Source organism: Pipistrellus hanaki (assembly GCF_964339955.1).
Source record: "Pipistrellus hanaki genome assembly, chromosome: 8".
Classification (NCBI taxonomy): domain Eukaryota; kingdom Metazoa; phylum Chordata; class Mammalia; order Chiroptera; family Vespertilionidae; genus Pipistrellus; species Pipistrellus hanaki.
This window is the reverse complement of record NC_140510.1, coordinates 35,550,490-35,577,108: the sequence shown is the minus strand read 5'-3', so window position 1 is coordinate 35,577,108 and position 26,619 is coordinate 35,550,490. Positions and strand designations below refer to the sequence as shown.

Sequence of the window (26,619 nt, the reverse complement as noted above, 5' to 3'; positions counted from 1 at the left end):
AACTTGTTCTATTTGTATATCTTTTTTCCTTTCTATTCACGTGTATCCTTCTGACTTGACTTTCCATTTTAGGTGTGCTTAAACTGAAGACTTTGTCTACCTTCTTCTGACCCAATTTGGAAATCCAACTTCTCATTCTACATACCTGGACTTGAAGTAAGAAGCTTGCCTGCGTCCTTGTGGTCCCTTTTACTTTTAATGTCTTCATCAGTTGAGGGGTATCATATAATTCATATCCTCCAAATTGTTTGCATAGATTCTGAAACCATTTATAGAATGCACAATGCTTGTGGTAGGCAGAACAATGACTCCCCAAAGATGCCCACATCCTAAGCCTCAGAACCTGTAACTGTTATGTGGCATAATTAAACCAGGCACTTGTGTGATGGCAGTTAGGGCCAGAAAATCAGATAAAAGAATATTGCAAAATCACCCACCCCCAGCCCTGTAACACACACCCTTTTTTACACTCTGCACTTTTAATATATATATATATATATTACAGAGAGGAATGGAGAGGAGGGGAGAGGAGGGAAGAGGGATAGAGTTTTTACAGAGAGGAGGGGAGAGGGATAGAGAGTTAGAAACATCAATGGGAGAGAAACATCGATCAGCTGCCTTCTGCACACCTCCTACTAAAAATGTGCCAACAACCAAGGTACATGCCCTTCACAGGAATCAAACCTGGGACCCTTCAGTCTTCAGGCTGACACTCTATCCACTGAGCCAAACCAGTTAGGGCACTATGTACTTCTTTAAACTAAGTATATATGAATTTCTCTCAGGCTTTTGAAATGATTAAAATAGTTTTGAGAACATAGAGTCTCCACTCTGTGGAACTTTGAAGTCCCTCAAAAACTTCTGGGTGCATTGCCGGGATAGATAATCAAGTCATTAAATGAAAAGCAACTTGTGGAACTGTATGTATATATAATGATTACATTTGTATAAAAATTGGATATACACATGTAACTGTGTATGCATAGAAAATCTTTGAAAGAATATAAAATAAAACATTGAAAATGACTACCAGGGTTAAAGACTTATCAGACTAAAGGGGTCAGTTTGCCTACACATATCAAAGCCCAGGCAAACTCAAAGAGGACTTTGAAGTCAAAAAAGTAAGGGTTTCTTAGTTGAAGAAATGGCACCAAGCCCAGAGTCACAGTAAGCTCATGCTGAAGACCTGGCTCCTGGATGGCTCCCAGGGGATGGGTTATATAGCGGGAAATCATTAATCCATTGGCTAAAGGAGTTGGGGTTGTAGGCTTTACTGATGGGTAGGGGTCAGGGAAGAGAGTAATTGATCAATGTATCAGTTCCAAATGTCAGCCATAGTATTGTTCTGTCTGGTTTCATGAGGGTGTGTGTGGTCCTTAATTGGTTTCCTGGGCCTGGGGCTGAAACACAACTGAAGTCAATCTGTTATCTTTAGCTTTATTAAACTCTGCTTCTGTGGTCAGCTCACCTGAGGCTTTGTTCTTAGACAGTTTGATGCTGACCAGGATCTGATGTCTTAAGGGCTTAATGATTAAGGAAGGGGACAAACTGAAAGGAGAAAGGATCTTGTTAAAGAAATGGCTTTTCTTGGTTGATCTCTTCCTCACCCCCCCACCCCCACCCCCACTCCCCCCAAGGACACAGACAGTAGATGGTGAAGTTGGGGGGCGGGGGGGAGGAGGAGGGAGAAAAGGGGAGGAGTGGATAATGGGAGGAAAAAAAGGACATATGTAATACTTTAAACAGTAGAGATTTATTAAAAAAAAAAAGAAATGCCACAACTGAGGTATAAGGACTAAATAGAGATGGACATTTTAATTTTACCGTACAGTTTTCTGTACAGTTAGGTTCCGTTAGTTTTTCCAGGACAATCATTTTACCTTGTGATAACTATAATGCATAATGTCTCATAATGGAAATAATGTGTGCTGTTCTGCTTAAAATCTAAAAGAGAATTTTGCGTGTTGGAAAATACTGTTTAAGTTAGACTTTGGCTATAATATTTGAATTAATATTTAAAATATCTTGAGATTTTTTCATGTGAAAAAGTTATAATTTTTTTTTTTTAGTATTTTTTTTTTTAGTATCACAAATCATCTCTGTGATTTTTCACAGAGATGAAGGGAGAAGGATAGAGAGCTAGAAACATTGACCAGCTGCCTACTGCACACCTCCTTCTGGGGATGTGTCTGCAACCAATGTACATGTTCTTGACCGGAATCATACCTGGGATCTTTCAGTTTGCAGACCGACGCTCTATCCACTGAGCCAAACTGGTTTTGGCAAAAAAAGTTATAATTTGATGCTATATCCAAACTAATTTTTTTTCTGATTGTATTGTTCTCACACTTTTGGCCTGGCAGAGTCTCCATCAGCTTTGAAAACATCCTCAGAGGGTGACTGGCTAATCTATATATCAACCCAGCTAAGCAGTTTAGAGTAACAAACTATCCACATGTTTTGCATTTTTAAGTCTAAGTACAACTGACCTTTTCTTCTTCACATTGTATTAAAAGAGATTTTCTTAGGAAAGAGAAGAATGCAGATTTTAATACTGTAAAAAGATTACCTCATTATACAAATGATCTCTTTGCTATTTTCTCCCTCATCTCTAAACTCCTGATTGCTTAGCTACCTGAAGGAGACTAGTTGAGGTCATGTATTTTTTTTTTATTTTTAAAGTTTAGATTCTCAGTAAATTTGTAAAAATGAACTTTACATTAAAATGTTTTTCAACCTTCTAGCTACTACAAAGCTATCATTAAATTATATATCAAATGTGCTTCCTACACTATAAGTAATTTCCCATAACATATATTATTTTTAAATATTTTTAGTAATTGAGTATATGTAAAGGCTTAACATTTTGATAACACTCATGAGCAATTCTAAAATGTCACACAATGTGAACATGGAATAATTTCTGAAACTAAGTGCTCTTAAATATTGAACATGGAAAATTCTGTTCAAGTAGTCATTACTCAGCGAAAAGCATTTTAACTACAGGCTGAAGTAGCCACTTTGAATTTCTCACTAGTAAGCATGAAATTGAAATGACCTAGATGACATGTGCTTGTTAGGGAATCAGAGAATGTCTTAATACAGTTTCAAATTTCTTATCTGTAGTCTGTGGGGCCAGATGTATTTTGAATTTTTCAGATGTTTAGAAATGTGATGTAGAGCTTATTACTTAAAACTGGTGGTGCCTGAGCAACATCCCATAACTAAATACATTAACACTTTTACACAAATGTATATGTGTTCACATTAAATAGAAAAAACTTCAGTTTCGGTCAAGTTTGCTACCAACCAATTTCAGCTCACATTGGCTTAGGCCACCATTTTGATTTTAAATGAACCTTCATTTTCAGGGATATTTATATTATGAATGTGAGATTTTAGGCTTGAAGTTCTCTGTGATCTTGATCAATTTTCTGGGCCTCAATCATCTCAAATGTTTAAATGAGAGGTTAGACTATATAAATTATTTCTTTTGTGTGTGGTGAGAACATGTTTAAAAATTAAATTATTTTTCAATTACAGTTGATACACAATTTACATTAGTGCCTGACCAGTGTGGCGCAGTTGGTTGGGTGTTATCCTGTGTACCAAGAGGTGGCAAGTTTGATTCCCTGTCTGGGTACGTGCCTGGGTTTCAGGCTTGATCCACACTAGGGGACATACAGGAGTCAACAAATTGATATTTCTCTTTCTCTCTCCCTCTGCCTTCCTCTTTCTCTCTAATATCAATAAAAAACATATTTTAAAAATATAACATTAGTTTTAGGTGTACAATAGTGATTAGACATGTATATACCTTACAAAGTGGTCATGAGATAAGTCTAGTATCCATCTGGTACCATACACAGATATTACAATATTTGTTATTACATTATTTTTTACTCTATTCCCAATATCACACTTTACTTCTGAGACTATTTTTATAACTGGCAATTTGTTAGAATAAGTGGATTATATATAAACTTTTCAAATTCTAAATCTGAATGACTAATTCCTTGATGAATAAACACTACACTTAAATCAGTTTTATAATATCGCAGTTTAATAATTATTTCAGCGGCCCTCAACATTCTTAAAAGATGAGTAATAGTTATTTATGATTTACATATAAATATTAAGAAATGTAGATCAAGAAGTCTTTCCACTTGGCCTTCTATATTGTTGAAAATAAACTAGGTTTCAAATTCATGAAGACAGATTAGTTTTACAATTTTGATTTCCAGAATGTCTTCTAGTGTAAGTGATGCAGGTGTCCTGGGGGTTTGGGGACTCAAAGGTTCATGACCCACTGTGGGTTCTAGGTTCACAAAGGAAAGAATTAAAAATAGAGCCCACATAGAGATTAAAGTGAAAATGAGTTTATTAGTGAGGCGATTAGACAGAGAATGAGCTACTCCACAGACAGAGCAGACCCCCTTTACCAGAATTGGTTTTTTTTTTATTGAGTTTCATTTAAAGAGGATGGGGAGTGGGGTAGGGGACTACTCAGGAGCTTTCTGGAAAAGGGGTAGAGGTTTCTCAGAGGAACTTGGTCACCATTTTGTGTCCTTATATGGGCTTTTTGTTTCTGATCATAATGGCACTGGATGTGTCGTTTTAGCATGCTAATATATTGAAACTAGTGTATAATGAGGTGTGGGGTTACCCTTAGATGAAATAAGTTGCCATGTTGGTTTGAGCTGATCTGGCTGGTTTGAAGCCATAAATCTGGTGGGGGGATAGTCTTACTTCTTGATAGTTCCTGTAGCTTTTATTGATTACAGCTGTGTTATTATATTATATTCTATCTCATAAGGTTCTATAGTCATGATTAAATTTGAACTTTGTAGAAATGGTGAGAAACATTGTGTGAGCTTCATAATTTTCCTCTGAAAACCAAGAAGAAGAAATTAAACAGTTTCAGACCTATGGTAACTAAAAGGGAATCTGCAAAACCCCATTTTATTTCAGAGCCTCAATCTCAATCTAAATCCCAAGAAAAAATGAGCCCTGAAAACGTAGAGACTAAGCTCCCCAATAAGGAAAGACTAAAACTAATCAATTAGAGTACTGATGAGGGCTCTCCTCAATGGAGATGACAAACTTAGGGTGGGAGAACGAAGTGAAAACCTGAGGTGAGATGGAGTCGGCCAGACCTCAGAAGCTGGCTGCTGAGAACAGCATATATTTGTTCTGGAGACTTATTTTACTTGTCTAGTACCCATGTTTAAAAAATAATAAAAAAATGTATTTGATTATTTTTAGGAATGAAATACTCTTTCATTTTCCATGTTTTCTGCCACTCCCTATGGTTGTGTACCTTGTCACTTGCCTCACGTAGCTTACCTGATGGCCTAGGGCATTTAAATTTGCTGCTCCTGACCGTAGGTGATGCCATCAAAGCAGATTTTTAAAAATGGAAATGTTGTTGTTGGTAGAGAGAGGCTATAGTATAGATTTAGGGATTGTTATTACAGTTCTTCTGAGGGACTAGAAGCTATCTAGTTACCACCAGCTCTCTTTTCCTTACATAATATTCATTGAGCACTTACTATTGTGTGCCATGCACTGGGGCTATAATCAGAAATAAGACAAAACATGGGCCACATGTCTATAGATAGAGACAGACATCAAATCAGTAAACATGCAAATATGAAGACTAGTACTCATTATTATTATGAGAATGAAAAAATATCAATAAGATGAGAGAGAAATAGAGGTCCTCCCTTATTTAAATAAGGAAATCTCTGTAGGTCTTTCTGAGATGGTGACATGTTGGTCACACCAAAGGCTGAGAAAGAACCAACCTGGTAAAAAATGAAGGAAACGTCTTTAAGGCAAAGGGAATAGCAAGTTGGAAGGACTTGATGCAGAATGACTTCAGCATATGAGAAATAGATAGAACAATGTGGTTGGAATGTGTGAATGAGATAAGGCAAAGCCATTAGAAGTATGGATACTATTCTAAAGGTTGATGACAATCTTTGAAGGAATTGAAGGAATTCAAGCAAGATCAGATTAGAATGTTAAGAGGTTACTTGGGCTGCTGTGTAGAGAATGGACTGTAAGGGTACAACGTGAAACTTCTACTGTCATCCTGGCTGAAGGTGATGGTGACTTGAGGCAGTGTAGATGGAAAGATTGGGTGTGCAATACCTTCTGAAAAGAAGAAGAATCTTAATGGATAGGATGTGGCTGTGAGTAGAAACAAGACTATTTGGCAATGTTATTAAAGGCTTGAAAAAAGAATCCCTTGACCAGAGACCCTATAGAATTACACACTGGAGTTTATCCCTACATTCCTAAAGTTGGTGGGCAATCACTATGATTCTTGGTAACTTGGCAGAGTTTCTAAAAGTCACAGACTTGTGCTACTTTTCCTTCCATTTAGGAAGACTTAGGCTACTGCAAAGGCCACTAGACACGGGTAGTTCTGATACCAAACTCAGGTTTGGCTGCCTGACACTTTGAAAGACAGGCGCTGGTGCAAGGAAAGATGGTTTATTCAAGTGCCTGAGCAGCTTGAGAAGATGGCAGACTCCCATCCCAAAGCCCATTTTAACTTCTTAGTGCAGGCAGGGAATTTTATTAGGATGGAGAGGGGAAAGAGAAAAAAGAAATCAGGGGGAAGAGGTAGAAAGTATTTTTCGTGTAAGTCAGCACAGTCCATTCCGATGATTATCTTGAAGCTGGTTAAACAGCTTCTGGTTTTTATGGTTGAGATTAAGCAGGTCTCTTGGAGTCAGAACGTTTGGTTGCTAGAGTCAGCCTCCTCCCCCAAAGCTAGTTCCTAGACTCTCACACAAATATGCTGCTTATTCACAGGTTACATATTAGTTGACAATTCATCTTTCACCAAAAAACTTTTAACAGAAACAATATCAAAAGAATAGAGAGGTGGGCTACAATTCAACCTGGTGTATATGGAACAAAAATTTGTGGAAAGTAGGTAGTGTTACTTAGAGAACCACTTGATTAGTTTGATGCCCTAGAGATGCTCAGTTCAGTTTAGTGGATACTTCCTCAGGAAGGAGATGCTACGTCAGAATTTGCGGTGCTAGATGTTTATCCGGGGATCCAAATTTGTGAAAGGACGATGGAGGAAGAAAAATGGAAGAGATGAAAAAATAAATTTCAATGCAGGTTCAACGAAGTCTGGGTCAACCCTGCAAGGAACTTTGGAACATATATTGCAAATCAGAATGGCCTGCATTGGGTCCATGCTGCTGGGTCTTTACCTCCCTGTCTTGCTCATTCATCAGGTGTAGGCTGCCCCAGCAATGGTATGTCTTTGGACTCTGTTGCTGAGTCCATCCCTGAAGGAGGCGACAGCAGGGCATCAGGTGCTATGTAGAAGTGGATGGCACATCCCCTGTCCACCACAAGTGCAATATTGTTTATTGAAGTAGGGAGTAATTTGGATAACTGCTTTATTCTTTAATTTATGTAGTTCATTTCCTCCCAGGAACTCAAAGGAAAACATGCATAATTTTTTAATTCCAAAATACTTATCAGTCACTGGCACAATCTAAGAGGGGGGAATTAAGAAGTTAGAGATTGGGAGACCAAAAACAGGGTAAGGCAAGAAGGGGAAGAAAACAAATGGAAGGAGAGTTCTAAGAGTAAGGATAAGAAAATTTTAACACAGTGCACCTAGACCTGGGCCTTATTTAAAAACAAACAAACAAACAAACAAACAAACAAAAAACAAACCCCACTACAATTAACAGATCTTTAAAATGTTTTAAAAAATCACATTATAAAATTTAGCTGTCTCTTGTTTCCTTGACAGATATGGAAAGTATAGGAGACAGACCAGTCATGACAATTCAGGAAAAAGATACCTCAGGTAAATTTTTATTTTTATTTTCTTGTCTGCTTTATGATTTATGGTGGATTAAGCAGATATAAAGTTGGAATGTTGATTTTTAAAATTTTAATTATGGAAAGCTAATTTTTGGGGGTCAAATGAAGGTTTCTTTCATTCACTTACAATGAGTGTTTAAAAATTGGTGGACACTATTACAGATGTTCTCCATTTCCCCCCCTCCTCCCATCATGCCTTCATCTACCTAGCCCCTGCACCACCTCAGGTCTTCACCACATTATTGTCTGTATACATATATGCGTATATGTTCTTTGCTTAATCTCTTCCAGTCCTCCCTAACACCCAGTGAGATCTGTTAGTCTGTTCTATGTATCCATGCCCCTGGTCCTATTTTGTTAGTTTATTTTGTTCATTAGATTCCACATATACTGGTAAGTGAGTATCATGTGATATTGTCCTTCTCTGATTGATTTATTTCACTTGGCACAATAATCTCTATCTTCATCCATACTGTATCAAAGGTTAAGAGTTAGTTCTTTTTTTTTAAATTTTAAATCCACTCACCTACTGATGGGCACTTGATCTGTTTCCAGATCTTAGCTATTGTAAATAACGCTGTTATGAACAAACATAGGTGTGCATATATTCTTCCTGATTGGTATTTTGGGTTTCTTAAGGAATATTCCCAGAAGTGGGAATGCTAGGTCCAAAGGCAGTTCCATTTTTAATATTTTGAGGAAACCTCACGCTGTTTTCCACAGTGGCTGACTAGTCTGCATTCCCACTAGTGTACCAGGTTTTTCCTTTTCTCCCCATCCTCGACAGCACTTGTTGTTTGTTGACATATTGATGATAGCCATTCATTTTAATTTGCATCTCTCTGATGATTAGTGATGTTGAACATTTTCTCATATGTCTATTGACCATCTGTGTGTTCTCTTTGGATAAGTGTCTATTTTGGCCCTTTGCCCATTTTTTAATTGGATTGTTGTCTTCCTCTTGTTGAATTGAATGAGTTCTTTATATATTTTGGAAATTAATCCCTTATGAGATGTATCAGTGATGAATATGTTCTACCATACTGTGTCCTTTTTATTTTATTGATGGTTTCTTTTGCTGTGTAGTTTAGTTTGATGTAGTCCCATTTGTTTATTTTTTCTTTTGTTTCCCTTGCCCTAGGCAAAAATACTATGTGAGATGTCTGCAATTTTGCTGCCTATGGCTTCTTCTAAAACTTTTATGGTTTTGTGGCTTACATTTAAGTCTTTTTTCCATTTTGAGTTTATTCTTGTGTATGGTGTAAGATGGTAGTCTAGTTTCATTTTTTTTTTTTTTTTTTGCATTTACCTGTCCAATTTTCCCAACACTATTTATTGAAGAGACTGTCTTTACTCCATTGTATGCTTTGGCCTCCTTTATCAAATATTAATTGAGCATAATTGTGTGGGTTGATTTCTGGCCTCTCTGTTATCTTCCATTGATCTATATGCCTGTTCCTGTGCCAGTACTATGCTATTTCAATACAATGGGTGTTTTAATCATCTCCAACCATACTTTTCTTCACTGTGCTTGTCCTTAAATTGTTCAGAGCCTTCTTATAGTCATGTGATCCGTGATATACTTAACAAATCTTAATTACATTACATGACACATGATTCATAATTAAGGTAAAAGTAATTTTTTTCTTAAATCAATCAGGTTATTATTCTTTATGCAACTTATCCTTAAGTACCCTTTACTTATGTTTTACTTTATCAAAATAGTTAATGTACTAAACTAAGTATTTGGATGGAGAATGCCTATCCAAACATTTCATGTCACTTTATTCTTTTTTTTTTTTTTTAATATATTTTATTGATTTTTTACAGAGAGAAAGGGAGAGATATAGAGAGCTAGAAACGTCGATGAGAGAGAAACATCGACCAGCTGCCACTTGCACACCCCCCACTGGGGATGTGCCCGCAACTCAGGTACATGCCCTTGACCGGAATCGAACCTGGGACCTTTCAGTCCCCAGACCGACGCTCTACCACTGAGCCAAACCGGTTTCGGCAGTGTCACTTTATTCTTATTATTTATTTTTGAGCAGAAAGAGGTGTATTCACTTTTCAAGGGAGCAAAGGGGCCAAGAGTGATGGATAGCTAATGGCCCTATCTCTGTGAGGGGTTGAGGTTTTTAAGGTCTGTTGAAAGGTTAAGGTGAGGGCTCTGAGATGGAGCTGGAGTCAGCAGGGTCCAGATGAACGGCATGCTCTGTTCCTTTGGCAGGATGCAGCCATATCTAGAACAGAATTCTATTCTACCATGGAAGCAACAAACTGTGGAAGAATGTTGCCCTTGACAACTGCTTCTGCTGGGTCATCATTATAATTAGCCATTCTCCCAAGAGCCAAAGCGGCAGTTGGCTGAGTTGTTGGGACCACATCCAGAAGAATAGGCCTCAGCAAAGACATTACACCCACATTCTGCAGGGTCTCATGTTTTGGGGTCTGGTTGCCGGCTCTGCCACCATCTGCAGGAACTGGACTCGGGCTTTCTGGTACTGCTCCAACACTGGCAGCACCTGCCTCTGACTCACGGTGCCCGCAGCTCTCTGCTGGCCACAGCTCAGGGCAGCGAGGCTCATCTGTGTATGGCCTGCGAGGCTGCGGAGCAGATGGGGCAGCTAGGTCAGTGCCCTACTCTATCTGTTCATATCATTTTGGTTTTATTTGGCCTATTACATTTTTTAACTTTCATTTTCAACCTCTGTTCACATTGAATTGATTTTTGTTTTGTTTTTCTAAGAAATCCAGCTATAACTTTAAAAAATCCATTTACTTAATTTGATTCATAATAATGTGATACTTAAATACTTATAGTTGCTGCCTAACATTTTTTAAATTAAAAAAGTAGTCACACTTGGTATCTTGGCATTATACTTTAAAATATTCTCACTGTACTAATTTAAATGATAGCCATTTAGAAGTAATTTCATGCAAGGAATATAGTGGCAATATATTTTAAGTTTCTATAGATATAGGTTCAAATATTCTATGAATGTTGTAATATATTATTTCTTGTATTTACTTTACTTAAAATAAGACCTGTAGTCAGCATGCTGCTATAACTGTATTTTGATGTTCAATAACATGATATTATTTCTTTCTCGTTTTATATTTTGATGGAAAACAGAGAATCTGGTATTCGGTATGAAAAATGGAATGAGAAGCATTAAGTATAAGGCAGTAGACTATCAGCAATTGCACACATTAACTGAAGCAAAAAAATTAGCTGCTGCCTCCACAGAGCAAAAGGTTAGAAGTTGTGTGTGTGTGTTTTCTAGTTTCATAAAACTGAATTGCTAGGAAGTAAAATATTTAAATGTAAATGTGAAAATAAATAACATTTTAAATAGTATTTAGAATCTTCTATTAATAATAGTGAATAGCTGCTAACCTTTATTGAATGTTCTCCGACACTGTGTTATGCACTTTACATTCATTAGTCAATGTTCATAACAACTTAAGAAGTCTGAATTCAACTTTATTTTTGCGTAATATAACTATTTCATTAGCTTTCCACAATTCCTGTCTTAACCGGAAAAATAAAAATTGCTAGTAAATGCCAGCCATGGATTACCCTCTGATTTAAGGCTCCTTTTGCAACTCTGTTCAAATATGTCCTTGGTGCTTCTGTTCTAGAATGCCCGTTTTTGCCCTGACCTAAGAAAGGGTGAATCTGGACTAGATTTGAAAGGGGTTTATGTGCAAGTGATTGTGCACAGTATTTTAGGACCATGTATGGTTTAGGATTACCATGCAATATGTTTCCCCCTTGTATAAAATAATAGAGTACATCATGCATAGTATTACATTATAAATTGTGTCATTGCATAAAAAATCTGGTATTTCACAAGTTTTCATTTATATTTAATATTTTTGTGTCACATTCATTTTGCATGGCTTTTTATTATTAAGATATTTTAAAAAGGCAACTGTTATGATTTTTAAACACAGTTGATATCCTATGCTAAAAAAATTACCATATATCCATGAGTTATATCTCCTCTAAGAATACTACTTAAAAAGTAGAGCATTATTTGTTTGGCTGAGATATAACTTTAAAATAATTTAATGTTATCAGGACATTTAAAGAAATTTCATGGGAAAATCACTTATATAACATCATCCTAATAAAACTATTTTTATATTTCTGACTTCTATTCTGATCTACTGTATACATACATACATACATACATACATACATAATTGTATACATACATATTTTATTTTTTCCATGATAAACATAGACATAAAATCCTGGTTTTCCCCCTAATATTTTGCCACATAATCTTGATAATATTTAATTATCTTATGATATTTAATCACTCAAGTAAATAACTATTTATCATGTGCCTTGAAGATACAATGGTGAATAAAATATAGCTCCTACTCTCATGGAATGTACCTTTTGTGGGAGAGTGGGAAAGTTTTCCTGAGGAAGTGACATTGGAATTAGGATATTATGGATAGCAAAAAGAAATAGAGCAAAAACTGGATTGATGAGTACTCCAAATAGAAAAAGATACATCTTTTATTACATCCTTATTTTGGGATATTTGGATTATATTTAATTTTATGATTTTGGAAATTATGCTTCAGTATATGTCTTCATGCATGGACTCCTTTTATGTTTTAGAATCCTTTAATGTATAGAATAAATTTCTTTGACTGGAATGTCTGAGCAAAAAAGTAAGAATGGTTTTTAGCTTTATCCAAAAGTATTATTGTAATAAAGATGCTGCCACAAACATTTTCTCTATATCCGTGTCACTATTGGAATGCATACACATACATATTTACATATGTGTACACAGTCCTAATATTATCGATATGTTTATTTTGTCTAACTTTTTACCCATCCACCCACCCACCCAACCGTCCATCCATATGCACCAAAAAATAACAATTTGGTAAATGTGGAATGTTTGAGTGTTAAAGTCTCTATTTGAACAAAGTGAATTTCTATGTTTTTTAAAAAATATTTTATTGATTTCAGAAAGGAGGGGAGAGGGAGAGAGGAATAGAAACATCAATGATGATACAGAATCATTGATTAGCTGCCTCCTGCACATCTCACACTGGGGATCAAGCCAACAAACCTGGGCATGTGCCCTGACCAGGAATTGAACTGTGATCTCCTATGAACAAAGTGAATTTCACTTTGATAACAGAGTCATTATCAAATAATAAAAGTATTTAAAAATTTTAATAGTTAATGAGGTTTTTGAAGTTTGACATTATAATAATTTCTCAGTGTTATCAGCTGCTAGATTACTTCTCTCATGATTTTTAAACACTTTCTTTTTTAAATAGTTTTCATTTTTTACTACCTTTGTATTAAGGAAGATTTATTGGGAATATTGTTATATATGCTTTGTGGAGTCTTCTTTTCTCCAATTTAGAGATAGCAAGTAAACATTTTGCTTCTAATTTACTCTTGTAAAATGTGGACAATTCCAAACTATGATTTTTTCTTGAAAGACTCAAGGATTAAATCGATCTGGAAATTAAATACAACTATTAAAGTTTAACTTTTTAATGTTATGAATGCTAATATGCCAAATAGTCTACACCAACTAAAATTATGAATAGAATGTCATCTCTGTTATTCTTTCTTATATTATTGGAATTTTTATAAAATATACAATATATTAGCTCAAGAAGACTATTTTATTTTTCTAAAAGTTCCATATTTTACTAATTAAATGTGCTCATTTTTCTATGCATGAAATTAGCAGCTTTAACAATCATTGTTAATTATTACAACACTACTCTGGTAGTATTAAATGTAAATATACTTAAAAGTGAATGATAGAATGTTAACATTTAAAGCACATAAGTATATTTTTTGCTTTAAGTTTCATTTAAGATACTTAACTATTTTTAAAAAATAATAAAAAATATTGTTAATTAAGAATAAATTCAGAAGACTTGCCTGAATTATATTCTTGGTATTGGTATACTGATTAGATGTGATGGTCACCTATATAATAATCACTGTGTCAGAGATCATGCATAACTTCTAGGATGACAGATAAGAGACTTAGGTGTACATTGAGTGATCTAGTCTTCCAAAGGCTGATGTTGAACCTGACGCCAAATAGTATATTTGGGCTCAAAACAGAGACTGAATTGTGATACATTACAGGTTAACTGTTCATTCCTATTTTAAGTATAAAAGAGATCTTTATGATTACTTTTATTAGAATTTATTTGCTTAATAAAAATGAACATGTCCAATTCAAGTATCCATGTACTGTTTCTTTTTATAAATGTTATTTTATGGAAAATTGTCAGCATATGTAAAATTAGAATGGATGATGTCATTAATCTCTAATGTAACATTATTCGACTTCAATTGTGATCACCTCTTGGCCATTGTTTCTTCTTTACTCCCACCCACAATTTCTCCTGTGACAGATTATTTTGAGGCAAATCTAAGACATCATAATGTTCAACCATAAATATTTTAGCATGTTCCCAAATCCTCCAACAGCATTAACATTAAAAATGACGAAAACTTCTTAATACAATAATATCAAACTTCCACTCAATGTTACATTTCTGATTTTTCTCCATTTTTTTCTTAAACTTTATTTAAAGCAGTATCTAAATAACATCCTTATATTGAAATTTATATTTATATTGAATTTTATTTTTATTTTTTCTCCTCCTTCCTCTTGTGTCCTTGTAATTTATTTCTTGAATAAATTTTTTAAAAATTATTGATTGCAGAGAGGGAGAGATAGAAACATCAATGAAGAGAGAGAATCATAGACTAGCTGCCTCCTGCATGGCCTACACTAGGGCTCGAGCCCACAACCTGGGCATGTGCCCTTGACAGGAATTGAACCCAGGACCCTTCAGTCCACAGGCTAAGCCAGCTCAGTCTCTTGAGTAAATTTTGTTTTTTATAGTTTCTCACAGTCTGGATTGTGCTGGTTACATCCTGGTGGTGTCATTTAACATGTTTTTCTGTCTCTTGCATTTCCAGTAAATTGATAGCTATATGTAGAGATTTGATCAGATTCAGGTTCCATTTACTTTAGCAAGAATACTTACTGATGGAATTTTTGTGCTGCAGTCATTCTCTTACAAATAGTGCTTCAGTGAATGAATAGCTCTGTTCATTTATCTTTTTATACTTTTACTAAGATACTTTTCAGGTAGATTTCTATAAGTTAAGGTAAATCCATATGAAATCTTGCTATACAGCTCCAAATTCCCTTCAGGGAGTGGGTTTGCATAATTTTGTATTTCCATTAGCAACTAAAGAGAGAGCATGTTTTCCCATGCTCAAAGAGTATTTTGTTAAACATTTGCGGTTTTGCCAACCTGATAGATGTGAAATTGCAACTTAGTGTATATAATTGTTTTTTCTTTTTATTTATTTAATAATTCTCTATTAAGTTATAAAATTCACATATAATAAAGTATACAAGTCTTAAATGTACATCTCAATGAATTTTGACAAATATCTACACACATGTAACCAATACTTAAATATATGTGTTATTATATAATTATACAGTCCACCGGTTATTGTTATTTATATTTAAACTAGAGGCCCAGTGCATGAAATTCATGCATGGAGGGTGGTGTCCCTCAGCCCAGCCTGCACCCTCTCTAATCTGGGACCCCTTGAGGGACAACCCTCTCACAATCCAGGACTGCTGGATCCCAACTGCTCACCTGCCTGCCTTCCTGATTGCCCCTAACCACATCTGCCTGCCAGCCTGATCGCCCCCTAACTGCTCCCCTGCCAGCCTGTTTGCCCCTAACTGTCCTCCCCTGCAGGCCTGGTCACCCCTAACTGTGCTCCCCTGCAGGCCTGGTCTCCCCAACTGCCCTCCACTTCAGGCCTGGGTCCTTCCCAACTGCCCTTCCCTGCAGGTCTGGTTGCCCCCAGCTTCCCTCCTCTGCCAGCTTGGTCACCCCATCTGTCCTCCCCTGCAGCTTGATCACCTCCAACTGTCCTCCCTGCAGGCCTGGTCCCTCCCAACTGCCCTTCCCTGCTGGCCATTTTGTGGTGGCCATCTTGTATCCACATGAGGGCAGGATCTTTGACCACATGGGACAGCCATCATGAGTGTTAGAGTGATGGTCAATCTGCATATTACTCTTTTATTAGATAGGATAGAGGCCTGGTGCAGGTGGGGTCCAGCTGGTTTGCCCTGAAGGGTGTCCCAGATCAGTGTGGGGGTTCCCTTGGGGTGTAGGGCAGCCTGTGTGAGGGGCCTGTGGTGGTTTGCAGGCTGGCCAAGACCCCTGGCAACCCAAGCGGAGGCCCTGGTATCTGGGGTTTATTTACCTTCTACAATTGAAACTTTGTAGCCTGGAGCAGAGCCAAGCCTTCTCCTTGCTCCATGGCAGCAGCCATTTCTTTGGGGACTTATGTATCTTTCATAATTGAAACTTTGTATCCTTAAGAGGAGGCTGGGCCGGCCAATGTGTGTGGAAAGCTTGGCTTCCTCCATTGCCAGTGGCAACCCTAGCCTTCTTCTCTTTCCAGCTCTGTGACTGGCCATTTCTGTTTGGATTTATGTATCTTCTGTCATTGAAATTTAGTAGCCTTGAGTGGAGGCCTAGGCCGGCCAGGGTATGGGGAAAGCTTGGCTTCCTCCATTGCAGGGGAAACCCAAACCTCCCTCCTGCTCTCTGTGGCTGTAGCTATCTTGGTTGGGTTGGTATGTGTTCCTGATGGGTTGGTGGGTATGGCTTGTGGGTATAGCAGAGTGCTGGTTAATTTGCATATTACTCTTTTATTAGATTAGATATCTATACACATGTAACCAACACTTAATTATATGTGTTATTATACACTTAAATAGTCCACCAGTTATTGTTATTTATATTTAAAGATGGACCATCTGGTGTAAAGGGGTTTTATGGCATTTCAAGGTGCCTGTTTAAGTTTTATTATCTTGGATCATCACAATGAAGTCCATAAGGAACTCTAGTTTCTGATTCTTTTATGAATTTATTATTTTTGTTTTTTTAAAAATTCATCAGCATTCTTCAAAATATTGATTTCATATGGCTCATTGCCCAGCAACATGAATTGGAATAACCTGAAAAATCTCTATAGTGATAAAGATACAATCTTAAAACTTTTCACTTTTTTAAGACTTTATTTTTCTTAATTTTGGGCTTGGGGATAAAAGTGAAGTCAATGAGTGAATTTAAAAAAAAATTAGAATGTTCTGTAAGATATTGGAAGTCTCTAGTGAAAAATAGCAACTTTATTTTGATGTTTATAGTCTACTTAATTTGTCTTTTCCTGGGCCCAAAGGCAACAGTATTGATTTTTTTAAGCTATAAAAATGTGTCTACATCTTTTACCAATGTGTTTTAACTTTTTGTACAACATGGACCAAATATGTCAAAGAAATCTAATTTTAAAAGTTCTGTCTGCTACAACAAACTTTAGAGACAATAGATGACAAATAGTTGGAATGAATTTAGGAGAGTGTCAGTTTTTAGAAATACATGGTATCACTGTGTACTTTTTTAATTTAATATATTTTATTGATTTTTTTTTTTTTACAGAGAGGAAGGGAAAGGAATAGAAAGCTAGAAACATCAATGAGAGAGAAACATCAACCAGCTGCCTCCTGCACATTCCCCACCGGGAATGTGGCCACACCAATGTACATGCCCTTGATGGGAATCGAACCCGGGACCCTTCAGTCCGCAGACCGACGCTCTATCCACTGAGCCAAAACGGTTTCAGCATTATGTACTTTTTTTGTGTGTGTAGATCAAATAGAGATTCTTAATGTATCTGGTAGTGTCCTGTTATTTGAATGTACTTCTAAATTTCATGATTGTAGCACTCTTAAGACCTTCTGAAGAATAGATGTGACTTTGACTGTGTTTTTCTAAAGTAATGTTTGGGTTATTTTGTTTTGTTATAGGCCTAATTTTGAATCAGTAACTAGAATAGCAGAAAGATAAATTCAAGGTTAAAGCAATCAGTGAATGACAGCTAGATATAGCATGCATTATAGAGTCTTTTTAGGTCTTGTCTTCTGAAGTTTTTACATTTTAAGTATTGGTCTGTTAAAGCTTTTAGGCTACTAGTAGCAGAGAAAATGTAAAATATGCATATTTCATCAAGTTTCTGAGATGAGTAGCACGTTTGTAAGTGTTTAAAAGTACTAATATGGAATTCACAAGTTGGAAATACATCTGAGTATTGGTCAGAGTCTAACCTGAAAACAGAAACCACTTGAGGAGGTTTTTACTGAGCAGAGGGGTATTTAATTCAGGAAATGGTCACCCAGGTGGTAGAGCTGAGAAGCCAAACAGGACCCGTAAGCAGTATGAGATTAAAACAGCAGGAAACCATGCCATGCCTAAGTCAAAGGGACATGTGGACCAATATCACCTCAATAAATCCAATAACATAAGCAAGGCTGTACCACATCTCATGAATGGAGCTTACCTACCCAGAGATGGTTGGAGCTGTAGTCAAGAAAAGTTGGGACAAATGGAGAAGATGGAGCTGCTCCTAGAGACCCCTGTGAGAGAGAGAGGTAGGAGCAGTCATCTTTGGCTTCTCCTTTCCTCCTTCCCTTCCATCTCCCACTGCTAGTGTCTCTCTTGGCTGAGCCCAACAGGAAGCCAGCTGATAGGAGTGTTTGAGAAGCACAGGCTACTCTGTGATGTGGAGCAGATCAGAGAGATGGCCAAGAACGGATCTTAGGGCAATCAAACCCCAGCCTGACAGAACTTGTCAACAGAAACCCCGGTACTAATTCTATGCTACCTTTTCTAAAGTCATAAAATGTGGGGAAATTTTCAATTTTAAAAATATGGGTTTTAATGTATATAAATTTTTGCTATTTCAAGTATCTTCAAATAAATACTTAAGAAATTATTTACATCCAAAACTGGTTTGGCTCAGTGGATAGAGCGTTGGCCTGCGGACTGAAGGGTCCTGGGTTCTATTCTGGTCAAGGGCATGTACCTTGGTTGTGGACACATCCCAGTAGGGGGTGTGCAGGAGGCAGCTGGTCGATGTTTCTCTCTCATCAAGGTTTCTAACTCTCTATCCCTCTCTCTTCCTCTCTGTAAAATATCAATAATATATATATATATATTTTTTTTTTTAAAAGAAATTATTTACAAAGTCATGGAGTTGAAAGATTAAAATTGCATGTTCAAGGTTATATAGCCAGGCCTCCTAACCATTTATCCAATGACTTTGTTCATCCTTTGCTGAAGGATCAGATAAAAACCAATTCAGACACTGAGGTTCTGTGTGATTCTCATTTTTAACTTCTCTGAACATCAGTGTCTTCATCTGTAAAATGGGCCTAAGGATGTTCATGGTGCCTGGCAGGGAAAGTATGTCAGAAGGTGAGAAAATACATGGAAAAATGTCCTGGGACTGAATGAATTAGGTGTTATTTATTGTTTGTATGGAAAATATAACCACTTCATCTTTCTTTTCATAAATGCTTTAAAAACAGGTCTTAGACTGGTCAGTATTCCAAACCATTTTCTCTTTCACTTTCCTGCTTTTTGTTTAATATAATACTTATTTTAAGGTAAATTTTCTGTTAAAAGATGCACTAATAAGTTTGAAAAAGAGTAAGTATTTAATTTAGAAAATACAGATTAAACTTTTTGATCTTGGAAAGCACATTTTAAGAATTTTAAATGGCTCATCTATTGTTCCTTTAAATCTAGATCAGAAAAGCAGTGGAGACTTCAAAGATATCTAAGGAGCAACAGCTAATAAAACAGCACAGGCAGGTGTGGTGGCAGGAACACCAAAGGCTAAAGGAAGTCAGGTAAGGACTAGGGGAAATCTCAGTAAATACACAGAGGAATTACTAAGACTTGCACTGATTTAGTTAGATGTTCTATAACCCTCCATGTTAATTAAACTATTATAACCAAAATTGAAAGTTACAGTTTGAATGTGAGCCAAATTAAAATAATTTCATTTCCTCAATTTAATTTGGAATTCAGTGACTATATTAAAATGACTTTTGCTTTCCTTCAGAGAAAAAGATAATCTTTATCTGTGAAAGTGGTAAGTAGGGCAACCATCCCATCATATTCATTTTTTCATTGCAGGATATGTTATAGGAGACATATAAATGTTTTCAATAAATAAATGCACAAATAAACTAAGGGGCTTCACTTGCTCAGTGATTTCTGGATGGAGCTACATCATGACTCATTTATTCAATTTTGATTTCTGACTTTTGTTGTTTTTTCCAACATTCACTTCAAGATGAATTAAAACAAAATAATGATTCTATACTTAATCTTAATTGTAATCTTTGAAAAATAAATGTCTTCCCATAGGTTAAAGCAAAAAGAGAAGGCAGATTATTCCTTCCATTAGAGGCACATATACTAGTTTTTTGATAGTAGTATTTGTAAAGTATGCTTTTTAAAATGTAGATTTTGGCCCTAACTGGTTTGGCTCAGTGGATAGAGCATCGGCCTGCAGACTGAGAAGTCACAGGTTTGATTCCAGTCAAGGGCTCATGCCCAGGTTGTGGGCTTGATCTTCAGTGAGGGGCGTGCAGAAGGCAGCTTATCAATGATTCTTTCATCATTGATGTTTCTATCTATTTCTTCTTATCCCTTCCTCTCTAAAATCAATAAAAATATTTAAAATAAAATAAATGAATGGAAAAAAATGTATATTTTATATCAAAATATGTAAATTTGTGGTCTTATTCTAAGTCAAATTGCCAAATACCATTAACTTTACTTTTGATACTTTTATATTAATAGGAGTTTTTTATTTTGCCACAAGATTTCTTCATGTGAAGTAAAAGGCTCATGATTGGAAATGGTTTTATATCATTATACAATTTTACACACAGAAAAACAAAATTATATAGATTTTGTCATCATACTGCTGCTATCTTATAAGACTTACCCCTCAAAAGGTCACTTATTGTGGAGAGAAAGTTTGGGGAAGTTTTTTGGGGAAAATTTGCATGAATTGAAACATGACAAAAAGGAAAGCCATCAGAGGTGGCTGCTAACTGATGCAAGCTCAAATGTAAAGGAAGACCCTAGTGAATGTTTTTTGTTTTTTAAAAAAATATATATTTTATTGATTTTTTACAGAAAGGAAGGGAGAGGGATAGTTAGAAACATCGATGAGAGAGAGAGAAACATTGATCAGCCGCCTCTTGCACACCTCCTACTGGGGATGTGCCTGCAACCAAGGTATATGCCCTTGACCGGAATCGAACCTCAGACCCTTACAGTCTGCAGGCTGATGCTCTGTCTACTGAGTCAAACAAGTTAGGGCATGAATGGTTTGTATTTTGACTGTTTTATATTCTCTTACTGTGTTGCTCTTGAGCTAGATGGAAGATGTATATAATGTACATGGCATTGTGGAAAGTAATTCTTTTTGTGACCTGGCATGACACAAAGATGAGGAACATTCATGTAAGAATAACCTTAATGTCTTGAGATTTTTAAGAGCTGAAAACTGGACAAGAAGAGGTTCAAGAAAATTTTCTGTGCTATTCTAGAAAGTAGGCTAATTTCAAAATGTGGTCAGTGAAATTAAAAAATAATAGCAAAAGGAGAACAGATTTGTTCTATGGCTAGATTTGTGGAGAATTTGGGGACTACTAGAAAATCAGGAGTTTAAGCTCCATCAGTGTTTCTTAACCTTTTAAAAAAAGCAAAATATTCTTACACATCATCATGAGAGACTTCATTTGACAATATTAAGCCTGAAGAATTACCTTCTGGGCCTACAATGTCATCCAATTTTTTGGGGGATAAATTAATATGTGCTGGGTAACAAGTATTAACTACTTTATATGCTTTATTTACTCCCTGTGATATATTTGCAGAGGAGGTATCGATGCTATCCTCATTTTACAGAGGAGAATCTTGAGGTTCAGAAAATTAAAGCTATTTGCAGACAGCAAATCAGCTAGTTTGTCTGGAGGTGGGATTAGAGCATTTGCCTTTTACGCCGTGCTCCATGTACTTGGTGTTGAGTAGCTTTTTCTTCTTTCACATCTAATTGGTCTAACCTTCCTAGAAAAAAACACATGAGATTTTGCTGAACTTTAATTCTTTGAAATCTGTATAAAGAAACTGGTCATGCTGAAACTGATTTGGCTCAGTGGATAGAGCGTCAGCCTGCGGACTGAAAGGTCCCAGGTTCGATTCCGGTCAAGGGCATATACCTTGGTTGCGGGCACATCCCTGGTAGGGGGTGTGCAAGAGGCAGCTGGTCGATGTCTCTCTCTCATCGATGTTTCTAGCTCTCTATCTTTCTCCCTTCCTCTCTGTAAAAAAAAAATAAATAAAAAAATATATATATTTAAAAATGTTTCTGGTCACATAAAATCTCTAAATATAAAATTGTATTTAATAATTAATGTTTTTTTCAAACTACACCTCTTGAAGACCTTGGTGTACTTCCCCAGGGTCCCTTGCTCCTTTGTTTAAGAATGGCAGGTTTAGAGGTTCAGAAAAAAAAAGTTATTTATATTGGTTGTGTGATAATTATAATTTTTATTTTAATAAGGATTTTGGAATAATAAAGTTTGAAGGCTTACTTGTTCACCTTACTATAATACTTTTACTATCATTCCTGCAAGGGATGCTTTTATAACCAAATATCTGTTAGTAATATGTGTAGTCTTGCTCACAATTTTTGCTTTAAAGCATTATTTTAAAGTATCATCTTTAGGCAGAGGATATCATGGGGTTTTACCAACAAGTAAGTGCTGTCTGGAAATGAATCTCTAAAAATTACACTGAGATCAATCACTATTCATACTGTGTGACTCAGGGCACCAGAGAGCTCTCTCCCAGCCCAGCTCCTATGCATCCCCTAGCTAACAGGTGTGAGACTTACCTGGCCTCTGGGTGCACTCACCTGGGACACTTTCAAGAGTGAGAAGTGGATCAAATAGCTGAGTCTAAGGCACAAGCTGTCGGCACTGCTGAGTTCCTTCCTTGTTGGAGGACTAAAGCTTTGGCCTTCAGCCTGCACTGCTGCCCTAATTTTCTGCAGATCTCCTGACTGTTAGTTTCATTTATAGAACTTCAACTTCCTCTCTTGCTCTGCCTTTTTCAACCTGTGTCTCTTTGCTTATTGTTTGCTTAAATGCTTTTACTCTAAAAATGACTATATTTGTTTTTTGTTTGTTTTTAATTCTCACTGGATGATATTTTTCCATTGATTTTTAGAGAGAATAAAAGAGAGGGAAGAGAGGGGAGGTGGGTGGGGAGAGAGAGAGAGAGAGAGAGAGAGAGAGAGAGAGAGAGAGAGAGAGAGAGAAACATTGATGTGAGAGAAACACATCAACTGGTTGACTCAGTCCTTTTGGGGTTGGGTATTGAACCCACAACAAGATATGTGCCCTTGACTGGGCCTATGCTCTAACCACTGAGAAACCAAGTAGGGCTAAAAATCACTATATTTAATTAATATGTAAAAGGTCATTAAGATTTGTTCCTTTTACTACCCTATAAAAATCAACTATACTTTTACCTTTATTTCCTTAGCTCAGGAGTTCATTTTCTCTTAACTTTTAAAATAACCTCTTTGTTGGTTCAGATTTACCTTGTCCCTTCCTGCTTATTTTCCTTTTCTATTGGTCACTGTCTTTCCAGTCTGTGCTGCATCTTGCTGCCCTGGGAATCTTTCTGAAACACAGATCTGCTGAGCAGGGGAGGTCAGCTTAGTATCCCACAATGGCTTCCCAATGCCCTGAACTCTCTCTAAAGAAGTGGTGCTAGGGCATGTCACAGGCTCACCTTGGTTTTCGCTGTTGCTTCTCCCCAGAATGTTCACTTGAGCTTATTTTCCTTGCAAAACATTTGGTCTTGACTAAAACGTCCACAGATGTTGGTTTTTGGTCCACGCCTTGATATTTGGTCCTGTCCAAACCATGCATAGTTAATGTAAATTCTTCTCTTCTGCAAGATTCCTGCCGGGAACCATCTAGCTACCCCCATTTGCCATTACCAGCTAGGCTACTGAGGCAAGAAGGGCTATTACTGGCAATACAGTCACAACCCTATTGGACCAATAAAACACGATAGTACTTCTTTTTTAAATTTCTTTATTGATAAGGTGAATAAGGTGTTACACATGTGTCCTTATTCCCCCATTACCTTCCCATCGCCCCCACTCATGCCTTTGCCTCCCTATTGTCTGTATCCATTGGTTAGGCTTATATGTGTGCATACATGTCCTTTGGTTGATCTCTCCCCCTTACCCCTACCCTTCCCTACCTTCTCTCTGAGGTTTGATGGCCTGATCAATGTTTCTCTATCTCTGGATCTGTTTTGTTCATCAGTTTATGTTGTTCATTATATTCTACAAATGAGTGAGATCATGTGATATTTATCTTTCTCTGACTGGCTCATTTCACTTAGCATAACACTCTCCAGTTCCATCCATGCTGTTACAAATGGTAAGAACTCATTTTTTAGTGTAGTATTCCATTGTGTAGATCTACCAGTTTTTTAATCCGCTCATCTGCTGATGGGCACTTAGGCTGTTTCCAAATCTTAGCTACGGTCATGATAGTACTTTTTAATGTATTATTCCTGTAAGCCAAAAGTAGAAATAAACATTTTTATCTGAATCCAGCATTTCCTAAGCATGGGCATTTTTTGACAGAACCAAGGACCATTTGGCATGGACCAAGTGTGCTCATGGATGTTTTAGACAGGACCAAATTTCAAGGACTGTTAGCCATAGATCAAAGTCTCCATGGATGTTTTGGTCAGGATGAGCTATCAAAGACCTTTTGGTATGGACCCAGTGTCTCAATGGACATTTTGGAGAGACCAAATGTTCACTGATTGTGTCAGGCAAGTACCAAATCCATGTTAGGAATTTAGCATATGATCAGAATAAATAAACAGGTGAATAAAACCACATTAGATTAAATTATACTACTATTTTTTAAACCCATATTTTTAAAACCCAGTAATGTCTATTTCAGGTGTAAAGTGGAATCTGAAATAAAATCTTTTTTCAAAGAAGAGCACATTGGGAATGAATGTCTGTCTGACCTTAAGAATTTTGGTGAGATTTTTTTTTAATCCTATATTTAAAGGGGTGTTTTGAAAATGAAAGTGGACTGCTCACTTCATGTTCTTTTATTAACTGCTGTTTTTTTTTTCTCTAAAATAATCCAAAAAGAAATCTGCACTCTAAGAACCTGTTCTTAAAATTTTTAAATAATGTGTTATCTTGATTTCATTTTGTTTCACTATAGAACAAGTGTTATCTGAACAATGGTGCCTGTATCTTAAAAATGTGATAAATCCTATTCAGCAATTGATAGAAGACCTAAAATATAGACAGCATCACATTGCACAACATCCACACTCACACACTGATGTACTGGAAGAGGTTAGTATATTACCTTTACTTTTAATAATGTAATATTTCATTTTTGTCCCAACTAGAACAATTTGTGATAAGAAACCAACATGCGTGTATTTTAATAGAAGATACAGCAAATTCTGTCTATGCAGTATCTTAAACATCCCTAAATCTGTCCAAGCTTGTTCATTTGGAACCTGAAATGTTACATTGGCCTCATACTTATTCTCCCTGCTTTCATTCTTGCTCCTCCCATTACATTCTGGGATCTACCTTCAGTGCATGGGGATCAAGCCATTCATTCCCCTGGTAAATCCCCTCAGGGCTCCTTCTGGCCCACATCACACCCCTCCCTGCTTCTTCAATCTCATCTCCTACCTGAAACCCTCTTCCTCATAGACCATTGGTCAGCAAACTGCATCTCGCGAGCCACCTGCCACTCTTTGGCCCTTTGAGTGTGGCTCTTCCACAAAATACCACTGCCTGGGTGAGTCTATTTTGAAGTGATGTTAAAAGAAGTTTAAGTTTAAAAAATTTGGCTCTCAAAAGAAATTTCAATCGTGGTATTGTTGATATTTGGCTCTTTTAACTAATGAGTTTGACGACCAGTCCTAGACTCTGTCACTAGTCTGGCCTTCTTTCTATTCCTTCTCACACTTACCAGACTCTTCCTTCCTGTCTCAGGACCTGTGCGCTGGCTATTTCCTCTGTTTCATTGAGGATACTTTTTGTCTTTTAGGTGTTTGCTTAAATGTCCTCTCTTCTGAGTGACCTGTTCTGATAGTCCACTTGAGAGAAGACATAGTCACTCCATATTACTCACCCTATTTTTACATTACTTACCTCCTCCTCATATTCTCATAGCTATTTTTCATTGGTTTATTGACTATCTCCTGACTACAGCATAAATTCCATGATCATAGTTGCACTAGATGTAGGCTTTTAGGTGATTTTTCTTGCTCTATTTTTCATTGGTCTGCAGTGTTGTTATATTGCTTTCATAAATAATAGTTTATAAGAATATTTAAAAATCTTGCCCAGCTGGGGGTTAGAGGCAAGATTGCAAGGGAAGGAAAGGGTGATTGGAACAGACAATCTGGTAAGCTCTCTGCCTCACCACAAACAAAATCAAAATGCGGGTTCAGAGGCTAGGACCCCAATGTACTTCCAGCTTAGTTTGAGTTATGTGTCTGGAAGACCCTCTGATAAACACATGCCCGGCTGTGGCATCACTTGAGCCCTCTTCCCCAGGTCCTCAAAGGCAGATTCTCTTATCTAATTTCTCATCACTTACTGGTTTTTGAGATGAATTCCTGTGAATTTAAATATACATATTGAATGAATCACAAGAAGAATTTGCATACTATTTGTTCTAAACATTCCAATAG

The 26,619-nt window shown here is 36.6% G+C and overlaps 1 protein-coding gene across 1 annotated transcript in view; it reads left to right on the top strand.

Annotated features, from left to right (window-relative positions):
- Positions 1–7,798: 7,798 nt before the first annotated feature.
- Positions 7,799–26,619, top strand: part of CCDC148 (coiled-coil domain containing 148) — a 166,899-nt gene continuing 148,078 nt past the window's right edge. The window contains exons 1-5 of the mRNA XM_084891466.1: positions 7,799–7,849; positions 11,003–11,124; positions 19,570–19,673; positions 24,846–24,928; positions 25,122–25,258. Coding sequence (XP_084747592.1) covers positions 7,822–7,849; positions 11,003–11,124; positions 19,570–19,673; positions 24,846–24,928; positions 25,122–25,258 — 474 coding nt within the window. The 5' untranslated portion in view covers positions 7,799–7,821. The remainder of the gene's footprint in view (positions 7,850–11,002; positions 11,125–19,569; positions 19,674–24,845; positions 24,929–25,121; positions 25,259–26,619) is intronic.